Source organism: Passer domesticus, chromosome 26, assembly GCF_036417665.1.
Source record: "Passer domesticus isolate bPasDom1 chromosome 26, bPasDom1.hap1, whole genome shotgun sequence".
Lineage (NCBI taxonomy): Eukaryota > Metazoa > Chordata > Aves > Passeriformes > Passeridae > Passer > Passer domesticus.
Window position 1 is genome coordinate 4,556,091 of NC_087499.1, and position 11,725 is coordinate 4,567,815.

At 49.5% G+C, this 11,725-nt stretch overlaps 1 protein-coding gene across 1 annotated transcript; it reads right to left on the bottom strand.

Moving 5' to 3' along the window:
• Positions 1 to 743: 743 nt before the first annotated feature.
• On the bottom strand, positions 744 to 11,707 carry TUBB (tubulin beta class I). The gene is made up of 4 exons (XM_064399496.1): positions 11,496 to 11,707; positions 7,307 to 7,415; positions 5,224 to 5,334; positions 744 to 3,299 (listed from the first exon to the last, which is right to left on the bottom strand). The coding sequence occupies exons 1-4, from the start codon at positions 11,550 to 11,552 to the stop codon at positions 2,242 to 2,244; spliced, it is 1,335 nt and encodes a 444-aa protein (XP_064255566.1). The 5' UTR covers positions 11,553 to 11,707; the 3' UTR covers positions 744 to 2,241.
• Between the last annotated feature and the right edge of the window lie 18 nt (positions 11,708 to 11,725).

Consider the following 11,725-nt stretch of genomic DNA (forward strand, 5'->3'; position numbering starts at 1 on the left):
ATGCAGGTGACCCCAGAGTGACACTGAGACCCTCCAGGTGACCCCAGAGTGATGCCCAGGTGACACCGGGGACCCTCAGGTGACCCTGAAGTGACACTGGGGACCCTTGGGTGACCCCTGTGACATTGGGGAGCCCCAGGAGGGGACACAGAGACCCCCCAAGTGACCTTAGAAGTGACCCCAGGACCTCGCAGGTGACACTGGGGACCCTCGGGTGACCCCAGGACCTCGCAGGTGACACTTGGGTGACTCTGAAGCGACACAGGGACCTCCGGGAGGGACACAGGGACATGCAGGTGACCCCAAAGTGACACTGAGACCCTCCAGGTGACACTGGGGACCCTCAGGTGACCCTGAAGTGACATTGAGAACCCCCCAGGTGACACTGGGACCCTCCAGGTGACCCCAGGACCTTCCAGGTGACCCTGAGATGACACAGAGACCCCTCCCAGTGACCCCAGGGGACCCCCAAGGTGACAATGAGACCTTCCAGGTGACACTTGGGTGACTCTGAAGTGACACAGGGACATGCAGGTGACCCCAAAATGACACTGAGACCCTCCAGGTGACACTGGGGACCCTTGGGTGACCCATGTGACATTGGGGACCCCCAGGAGGGGACACAGAGACCCCCCCAGGTGACCTTAAAAGTGACCCCAGGACCCCTCAGGTGACACTGGGACCCCTCGGGTGACCCCAGACCCCCCAGGTGACCCAGGAGGTGACACAGGTGACACCCGTGGTGGCTTTTCCATCCCGAGTTTATTCCGGACCCGGGGGCGACTTTTCAATATGAAAAACGAAAGAAACGGGAAAAAAACAAAACCATCCAAAAACGGGAGAGCGCGACCGGACAGCGGGAACGGCGACGGGATCGGGGACAAACGGGGGGGAAATGGGGAAACGGACAAAAATGGGGAAAAACAGACAAAAATGGGGAAAAACAAATAAAAAATGGGGAGAAACGGGCAAAAAATGGGGAGAAATGAACAGAAATTGGGAAAAAAATGAACAGAAATTGAGGAATACGAACCCAAAATGGAGAAAAAAGGGTAAAAAATATGAGCAAAAATAGGGAAAATCAACCAAAAACTGAAAGGATCCAAAAGTTGGGAAAAAGGAATGGAAGTGGGCTGAGAGTGAGCAAAAACAGGGGGAAAAAAGAGCAAAAATTGCAAAAATGGAAAAAAAGACTAAAAATTGAGAAACTGACCAAAAATGAGGAAAAATGATAAAAATTTATGAGACTGAAATGAGGGAAAAAAGGAGGGAAAATTTACCAAAACAGAGGAAAAATGACAAAAAGAAAGAGGGAAAGAACCAAAAAATTGGGAAAAAAAGAATAAAATTTGGGAAAAATTACAAAAAAGGGAGGAAACGGTGCCAGAGTGGAGCGGGGGAGGGGACGAGGCCGTGGTGGCAGCAGGGGAGGGGCACAGGTGGTGATGATGATGATGATGAAGGTCAGCAGCTCTTCCAGGATGAGGCTGGAGGTCAAGAGCTCTTGGAGGCTCTTCCATGATGAGGATGACTGTGATGAAGGTCAAGGCCAACTGACCAGCCCCAATGAAGACCAAGGGCTGAGGATGATGAAGATCGAAGACTCTGCAAGGACCACGATGAAGGCCAGGAGCTCCTGCAGGCTCTGTGAGGAGGAGGATGATGAACCCTCAGGACTCTTCAAGGATGATGAACGCTGGAGACTCCTTGACTATGATGAACCTTGAGGACCCTTCAGTGATGATGGAAATTGCAAGTTCTGACCATGATCAGGATTGGAAACTCTTCAATGGTGATGAAGACTGGAGACTCTTCAAGAACGACCATGATGAAGGTTGGGAACTCTTCAGTGCTGCTGAAAATTGGGAACTCTTTAAAGATGAAGATGACAGAAGTTGGGAGCTCTGACCATGATCAAGACTGGAGACTCTTCAAGGATGACGATGATGAAGATTGGGGACTCTGCAGTGACGGTGAAGCCTGGGGACCATGAGGACAATGCTGAAGGCTGGGGACTCTTCCAGGACGACGATGATGAAGGTTGAAGACCGTGAGGGCAACGCTGAAGGTCGGGTGGGGACTCCGCTGCCGCCGCCGATGACCAAGGCCAACACTGACGATGATGAAGGACAATGATGATGACACCGAAGGCGCCGCCCACCGGTTGACGCCTCTCTTGGACAACACACCGGGAAGGGGAGGAGCAATACTGCCGAGGATCAGGACCTCTGGAGAAACCCCTCAGGCCTCCTCTTCGGCCTCCTCGCCGAAATCCTCCTCCTCCTCGGCCGTGGCGTCCTGGTACTGCTGGTACTCGGACACGAGGTCGTTCATGTTGCTCTCGGCCTCGGTGAACTCCATCTCGTCCATGCCCTCGCCCGTGTACCAGTGCAGGAAGGCCTTGCGCCGGAACATGGCCGTGAACTGCTCCGAGATGCGCTTGAAGAGCTCCTGGATGGCCGTGCTGTTGCCGATGAAGGTGACGGCCATCTTGAGGCCGCGCGGCGGGATGTCGCACACGGCCGTCTTCACGTTGTTGGGGATCCACTCCACGAAGTAGGAGCTGTTCTTGTTCTGCACGTTGAGCATCTGCTCGTCCACCTCCTTCATGGACATGCGCCCGCGGAAGACGGCGGCCACCGTCAGGTAGCGGCCGTGCCGCGGGTCGCAGGCGGCCATCATGTTCTTGGCGTCGAAGACCTGCTGGGTGAGCTCGGGCACGGTGAGGGCGCGGTACTGCTGGCTGCCCCGCGAGGTCAGCGGCGCGAAGCCGGGCATGAAGAAGTGCAGCCGCGGGAAGGGCACCATGTTGACGGCCAGCTTGCGCAGGTCGGCGTTGAGCTGCCCGGGGAAGCGCAGGCAGGTGGTGACGCCGCTCATGGTGGCCGACACCAGGTGGTTGAGGTCGCCGTAGGTGGGCGTGGTCAGCTTGAGGGTGCGGAAGCAGATGTCGTAGAGCGCCTCGTTGTCGATGCAGTACGTCTCGTCCGTGTTCTCCACCAGCTGGTGCACGGACAGCGTGGCGTTGTAGGGCTCCACCACCGTGTCCGACACCTTGGGGGATGGCACCACGCTGAAGGTGTTCATGATGCGGTCGGGGTACTCCTCGCGGATCTTGGAGATCAGCAGCGTGCCCATGCCCGAGCCGGTGCCGCCGCCCAGGGAGTGGGTCAGCTGGAAGCCCTGCAGGCAGTCGCAGCTCTCGGCCTCCTTGCGCACCACGTCCAGCACAGAGTCCACCAGCTCGGCGCCCTCTGTGTAGTGACCCTTGGCCCAGTTGTTGCCGGCACCGCTTTGGCCTGGAAAAGGGGTGGAAAGGTTGGGTTGGGGTCTCCAAACCACCTTTGGGAACCTTCAAACCACCTTTGGGAACCTTTACAACAACTCTGGAGACCCGTAAACCATCCTTAGGGACTTCAAGAACCTCAAAACACCATTGGAAACCTTCAAACCACTTTTGAGAACATTTACAACACCTTTGGAAACCTTTAAACCATCTTTAGGACTTCAAGAACCCTCAACCACCTTTGGGAACCTTCAAACCACTTTTGAGAAGATTTACACCACCTTCGGAAACCTTTAAACCATCTTTAGGACTTCAAAACCTCAAAACACCTTTGGAAACCTTCAAACCACTTTTGAGAACTTCTACACCACCTTTGGAGACCTTTAAACTATCTTTAGGGACTCCAAGAACCTCAAACCACCTTTAGGAATCTTCAAACTGCTTTTGAGAACATTTATACCACCTCTGCAGACCTTTAAACCATCTTTAGGACTTCAAAAACCTCAAAACCACCTTGGGGAACCTCAAAATCTCCTCTGAGGAACTTTGAACCAACTTGGAGGATCTTTGGGACCCTCAAACCTGGAGACCTTCGGAGTACCTTTGGGACCTTAGGAAGCTTCAAACCATCTTTAGGAACCCTCAACCCAACCTTGATGACCCTGAATCACCTTTTATTGATCATGAGCATCTCCATTTCCACCTTGAAAATGTTCAAGCCACTTTAGGGACCTTCAAACCATCTCTGGGGACCTTTGAGGCACCTCTGAGGATCCCTGACCCCCCCGCTCAGCCCCTCCCTGTGGTGACCCTTGGCCAGGTGCAGACGATGAAGAGTTGGGTTGGGGTCTTCGAGGTGACTTTAGGGACCCTCAAAACACCTTTGGGAACCTCGCAGAACCTTCAATCACCTTTAAAGATCTTCAGGTTAATGCTGAAGACTTTGCGGACTCTCAAACTATTTCTGAGGACCTTAGGCAACTCTTCACCACCTTCGGGACCTTCCTCCCACTCTTGGGGACCTCAAGCACTTCTGTCCTCTTTGGGGACCTTCATGTCACACTTAAGGCACCTTGACCCCACCTGTGGGGGACCTTGGGGACCTTCAAACCCACACTGCAGGTTCAACCCCAACTTGGGAATCCTCAGGGACCTTAAACTCCACCTTGGGGACAGTTGGGATTCTGAACCTCCTCTCTGGGACCTTCACTCCACCCCTGAGACCCCTTAAGGATCTTCAAACCCACCTTGGGGGGATACTTGCAGACCTTCATGCCACCCTTGGGACCTCCAACCCTACCCTTGGGACACCTGGGGACCTTCATCTCCTCTTTGGGGCCATGCCATCCCTTGAGGCCACCCCCTGCTGTCCCAGACATGTCCCAGGTGTGTTCCCACATGTCCCCCGCTGCCCCAAATATTGCTGCATGTCCCCAAGTGTGTCTTGAAGTGAACCTGATGTCCCTCAAGAGTCCCCAAATACCCAGAGGTATGCCTAATGTCCCTCAGCAACCCCCAGGTGTCCCCAAGATGCTCTCAGGAGCCGTGAGGTGTCCACAGATGTCCCCAGGTGTGTCCCAGGTGTTCACAGCTGTCCTTGCCACGTGCCAAGAGTCCCCAGATATCTTGAGCATTCCCTCAAGATATCCAGATGTGTCCCATGTGTGTTCCAATGTCCCCAGGTGTGTCCCACATGTCCCCAACCATGCCCAAGATGTCCCCAGATGTGCCCACAGGTGTCCCCCAGTGAGCCATTGGGGTGTGTCAGTTATGTCCCCAGATGTGCCTCCAGGCATCCCAAATGTCCCCAAGGATACCCAAGGTGTCCAAGGTACCCCCAAGTATGTCCCAATGTCCCCAGGAGACCCCAATTGTCCCCAACTGTCCCCAAGGTGTCCCAGATGTGCCCCCAGATACATCCCAGGTGTGTCACTCACCAAACACGAAGTTGTCAGGCCTGAAGATCTGCCCGAAGGGGCCGGAGCGCACAGAGTCCATCGTGCCAGGCTCCAGATCCACCAGGATGGCCCTGGGCACGTATTTGCCCCCTGGGGACAACAAAAATGTCACCAAAACCCAGAGAATTCAACCCAAAACCAACCGGAATTAACCCCAAACCACCCAGAATCACCCTAAATACACCCAAACCACACAATAAACGCCTGGAATTACAAGAAAACACCTGAAAATAACCCAAAACAATCCAGTACTATTTAAAAATCACCCCAAAACCTCCCAAAATTACCCCAAAACCACCAGGAAATATCCCAAAAGCAACCCAGAATTACCCCAAAACCATCAAAATCACCTCAAACCCACCTGGAATTACCCCAAAACCACCCCCAAAACGCTCAGTTAACCCAGAAATACCAAAAATTGCTCCCAAAATATCCCAAACCACCCCGACACCAAAACACCCCAAATCACCCCAATAACACAAGAAATGTCCCAAAACATCTGGAATAACACCCAAAATCGACCCCAAAAGGAGCCAAAATCACCCCAAACCACCCTGAATTACCACATAAATACGTGGAATCACCTCAAACCCACCCCAAATCCACCTGAATTCACCCCCAAAATCCACAATCCCCCCCAAACCACCCCAAAATTACCCTAAATCACCCTAATTCACCCCAAACCCAGGAAAAATCACCCCAAAAATGGTTCCAAATCCACCCAAAACAAATTGTAACACCTCCCAATTTACTGCAAAATGTTTAAAATAACTCCCAAGCCATCTAAAATCACTTCAATCTCATTTCTAAAGCACCCAAAATTGCCCCAGAACACCCCAAAATGACCTAAATCCAATCCAGACCTCCCCAAAGCTCAACCCTAAAGCACTTCCAAACCCCCAAACTCACCCCAAAACCACCCCAATAACCTAAACCATCCCAAATCACCCCAAACCCTCCCAAATTAATCCCCAAAATCATTCCAAAGCCTCTCCAAATTACCCCGAAATCATCCCAAAGCAACCCCAAAATAACCCTGAAGTCTCAAATTAACCCAAATTCTCTAAAGCCATCCTGAAAACTGCCCCAGAGTAACCGAGAATGGGACATGGGGACAAGGAGGAGACAAGTGACAATGGGCAGGAAACACTGCGGAGGGGACATGGGACAGGGTGACACAGAGGGGGGACAAAGGGCAGTCAGCACTGGGGGGACATCAGGGACAAGGTGACAATGGACAAATGACATTGGGGACAGGGTGGGGGTCACAGAGGACACGGGGGGTGACAATGGACAGGTGACACTGGAGACAAAACGCTGGTCACAGAGAACAGGGTGACAGTGGGTGGGTGACATAGAACAGGGTGACAGTGGGTGGGTGACACAGAACAGGGTGACACTGGGTGGGGTCAGGATGCAGCGACACCAGGGGAGTACCACTGCAAGGTGACACCAGGGGGGTCACAAGGTGACACAGGAGGTGGCAATGGACACCAGGGGATCGGCAGGATGGAAGGTGACAGGGGACAAGGTAACACTGCGAGGTGACAATAGAAAAGTGACACTGATGGGTGACCAGACTGGGGGTGACAGGACAGTGTGACCCCACCGATGTGACAAAGAAAGGAGTGGCACTGAGGTACCCAGGAGATGAGGTGGCACAGAGCGTAGACAAGGACAAAGTGACACTGGGAAGTGACAGCAGCACAAAGGTGACACTGAGGGGGAACCATGGGGACACAGTGACATAGGGATGACAAAGTGGTGACATACAGGAAAGTGACATTGGGGGTTGACAAGGGGGACAGGGTGACAATGGGGAGGATGAGGTGACATAGGAAGGTGACAAAATAGTGACAATGTGGGGGGGAGGAGGTGACACTGGAAGCAACAAAGTGATAGCAAAGGAAAGTGACAAAGAAAGGTGACAGCGGGACAAGTGACACTGGGAAGATGACAAATGCCACCAAGCGCCACCCAGCACTAAGTGACACAATGAGAAGGGGAAGGGCAGTGTGGCAGCTGTCCCCAGGTGCCACCAGCCGTCCCCAGGTGTCCCCACCTGTGGCCTCGTTGTAGTAGACGCTGATGCGGTCCAGCTGCAGGTCGCTGTCCCCATGGTAGGTGCCCGTGGGGTCGATGCCGTGCTCGTCACTGATCACCTCCCAGAACTGTGGGGACAAGGGGACAGCTCAGGGACAGCCCACAAGTGGGACTGGGGCAAAAACTGAGGATTTTGGGAAAAAACCCAAAGGTTTTGGGAAAAAATGGGGATTTTAGGGGGTAAAAGGGGGGCTTGGGGTGGGATCAGGGGTAAAAGGGGCAGGGCGTGGGGAGGAGTGGGATCAGCTTGGCCACGCCCACTTTGTGACAACTGAGACCTGAGTTGGGGGAAAAATGAGGATTTGGGAAAAAAATTGGGATTTTAGGGGGAGAAACGGGGATATCTGGGTAGAAAAAGGCGGTTTGGGGGCGTGGGGTTAAAAGGGGTGGGGTCAGCTGGGCCAAGACCAAAGCAGACTCAATTTTGGGGAAAAAAAAGGCGATTTGGGGGTTAAAAACTGGGATTTTTGGGTAGTGAGTAGAAATTGGGGTTGTGACTGGCATTAAAGGAGGTGGAGCCAAAGGACAGGTGGGGGCAGCTGGGCCACAGACACTTCGATACCCCTGGGACCCCATTTTGAGGATCTGGGGCTAAAAAAATTCATAATTTTAGTGTAATAAATTAAGGTTTTAAGGCACTTAAGTCACAAAAAAATCTAGATTTGAAAGAAAAACAATTTGGGATTTAAAAGGAAATTGGAGGCATTGTGGAGGCAGGCCACCCCCACTTTGTGCCACCTGATATTTATTTTGAGGGAAAAAAAAGAACCTTCTGGTACCTTATAGAAATAGTAAGATGTAAGTCTGGCCCCACCCACCTCCCCTAGGCAGCATTTTTGGGGAAAACCAGAAGAATTTAGGGATTTAAAGAAATTCGGGGGCATGGGCAGGTGACAGGCGGGGTCCACAAGACCTCCCCCACAGACAGGACCTGTTCTGGGTTGAGAAATGGAGATTTTGACAAAATTAAAAGAAAACCTAGGGTGTTATAAGGTTCTAAAACAGTGTGGCCGCAACGCACAGCCACTGCATGACCCTTTATGGGGTAAAAAAGGCGATTTTTAGGATTTTTTGGTGCTTTGGAGGCGTGGGGAAGGGAAGTGGGAGGAGCTTTGTGAGGGAGGGGCGTGGCCAGGGCAGCGCGGTCCCGCTCCCTAAAAAGGGCGGGAACGCGGGAAAATGGCGGCAACTCGTTAAAATTCAAACCGACCGCTCCAAAATCGGCTTTTTGCACCCCAAAACGGCCTTTTTATCGCCCCAAATCAGGAATTTTATACTCAAAGTCAGCTCGGGGGGCTCCACATTTTGTATTTGAAGTTGAGATTCCACAAATGTGGGGGGTTTGGGTTAAAATGGGCCGAGGGGCTGGGGGGGCGATGCAGCGTGAGGGGGAAAATGAGGTGAAAAAGGCAATTTTGGGGTTAAAGATGAAAAAATGTACAAAAAATGGGGATTTGGAGACTGTGGAAAGAAAAATGCAATTAAAATATTAATTTGAGTTAAAAAATAATTGATTTTGAGATTGTTAATTTATTAAAAAAAAGGTAACTAGAAATAAAAATGGTGGTTTGGTGATTATGGGGAAAAAAATCTATATAAAAACCACCATTCCGGGGTCTGAGAATAAAAAGGATTAAAAATGTCAATTTTGGACACAAGGTGTGGAAAACGGGTTTAAAAACTAGCAATGTGAGATAAAAATACAGTGGGAAAATGAGCTTAAAATATTGATTTTGACAGTGAGGTTAAAATCCGTCATTTTAGGGCATTGTGAGCAAAAATGGGTTAAAAAATAGGGATTTTTGGGCTGATGGGATAAATGGGTTAAAAAAGGGCAGTTTCAGGAAATGTATGAAAGAAATGGCTCAAAAAGAAATTAATTTGAGATAAAGATTTTGGGCAAATGAAAAAAAAAAAGAGTTTATAAAGATCAAACTTGAATAATCAACGTTTTTGGGCAAAAAAAAAATCTGCATTCTGATGCCTGGAAAATACAGGGTTAAAATTAACAATTTCTGATGAAAAAATTTGAGTTTAATGCAGAAATTGAGAGTTTAGGGACAGAGATATGAATTATAAGAGAAAAAGAATATTTATGGGTAAAATTTACAAACTTTGGGCTAAAAAATGTTCATCTGGGGCTAAAACACCATTTTTGAGAGTAAATTTGACTTGTCAAATACCAATATTTTCTGTACAATAAAAATCCTTTTTTGGACCTAAAAATCATAATTTCAGTTCAAAACCTCCTTCCCAAAACTTAAAAAAGAAATAAAAATTGTTTTTTAGGATTAAAAACTCCAACTTGAGGCATTTTGGAGAACAAAGATTTCGATGTGGGGCAGGAAATGGAAATGTTCACTTCGGGGGCAGGAAATGCGGTCTGGAGACACAAAGAGAGGGGGCTGGGGCTGAAATGAGCTGTTTTTCGACAAAAATTTACATTCAAAAAAGAAAAAAAAAGGAGGTTAAAGGAGGCCGTTTGGTGGGTGAAGTGAATATTCAGGGGAAAAAAGGGATTTTTAAAGCAGCAAAACAATTTGGCATTCTGGTATGAAGAAATGCAAATTCCGAGGCCTAAAACAACGCTTTTTTGGACAAAAATTGCCAGTTCGTATTAAAAAACATTTATACATATAAAACGTTAATTTTACAGAAAAAGTGGTGGTTTTGTGGCAAGCAAAAAAGCGGATTTGTGAGCACAAAGCTGCGATTCTTCCCCCGACCCTCCATTTTGGGGCTGGAAACCTCCATTTTGGGGCTGGGAGCTCCCTCCGAGCTGCAAAAAATCCCCGTTTTAACCCCAAATTCTACTCCTGGAAAATAAATCCAGCCCTTTTTCTCCTCAAAACTCCACGTTTTGGGGATAGAAATCTTGATTTTGTACCAAAATGTTGTTTTACAAAACAAATATGCTGAGCTGGAGCTCCGAAGCTCCATTTTGGGGCTGGAAAAAAAAATGGTTTTCGGGCCAAAAAGCTCCATTTTTGTACCAAAAAACCTTTCAAAAATGAAAAAAACCCACTTAAATCCAAAATATTGACACTTTGTGAACTAAACCGGTTTTTTTTTTGGAAAATAAAATAATCCATTTTTACGCATAAAACGGGCATTTCAGAGAAAAAAGCTGATTCAAAGTAAGAAAACCAGCAATTTTTGAGATGAATATTGCAATTCAAATACCCCAAATCCATTTTAAGGAATAAAAAGCAATTTTGGTCATAAAATCCTGCAGTTTAAAAGAAGCTTTAAAATCTTTATTTTACGGAATAAAAAAAAAATCCAGAATTTGGAACAAAAAATGGGAACACACCTCTTAGAGAATAAAAATCTTTATTGTGGATTTTGAGCCGTTTTTTTAATGGGTTAAATCCTCTCATTTTCGGGTCTGACCCTTCCGAGCGTCACGCCCCGTTTGGGGGTCAAAAATCTCTATTTTAGTGCACAAAATGCACATTTTTGAGGTAAAATTGGACGGTTTTACCGTGAAAATAGCAGATTTTATAGGGCGAAAATACCCAATTATGGGGTGAAAACAACCGATTTTAATGTGAAAACGCAGCATTTAAAATATGGTGTTTTAAAAACGAAGCAAATCAGGTTTTAAATTTAATTATGAGTATAGTGTTGCGAAAAGCTTAATTCTGGGGTTAAATCCTTTAATTTCGGGGCTCCTCGCCGCCATTTTGGCGCCTTCCCCGCCCATCCTCAGCCAGACCCCTTCGATTACGGGCAAAAAGCACCATTCGCGGCCAAATCTTCGAAATAGTCATTTAAATTAAGATAAAATAGTAATTTTTTCTTTAAACACCAGAAAAAAAGGCGATTTTGGAGGCGAAGTTGCCGCGGTTAGGGGCCGCCGCCCTCAGCCGCCATTTTGCGGCCGCGTGGGGGGGGGGGGGGGGGGGCGTTCGGACACCAAAAATCCTCATTCAGCGACAGAATCTCCCCATTTTCACCCCAAACCCGCCCCATTCAGCACCGCCCCCTTCCCTCACAGACGCTTTTGTCGGGGGAAAACTCCGATTTTGGGGTAAAATCGCCCTGGTTTGGGTCACTCTTTGTCTTGGCGCGCGGGGGATGGGGGGAGCTCTTAAAGAGGCAACGCCGCCCCGGCGGGGGATGGAGGCGGGGCCCACTGCGCTCACCTTGGCGCCGATCTGGTTGCCGCATTGGCCCGCCTGGATGTGGACGATCTCCCTCATGGCGGCGGCGGAGTGTGGCGGGGGGGCTCGGACCCACCCGGACGGCGCGGAGGCGCTCGGAAAACTGAATAAAAAACCCTAAAGAGGCGACGCGGCCCCTTTAAGAGCAGAGAGCAGGCTCGAGCGCGACAGCGGTGAAAATGGCGGCAGCCGCGGCCCCGCGCGCGCTCATA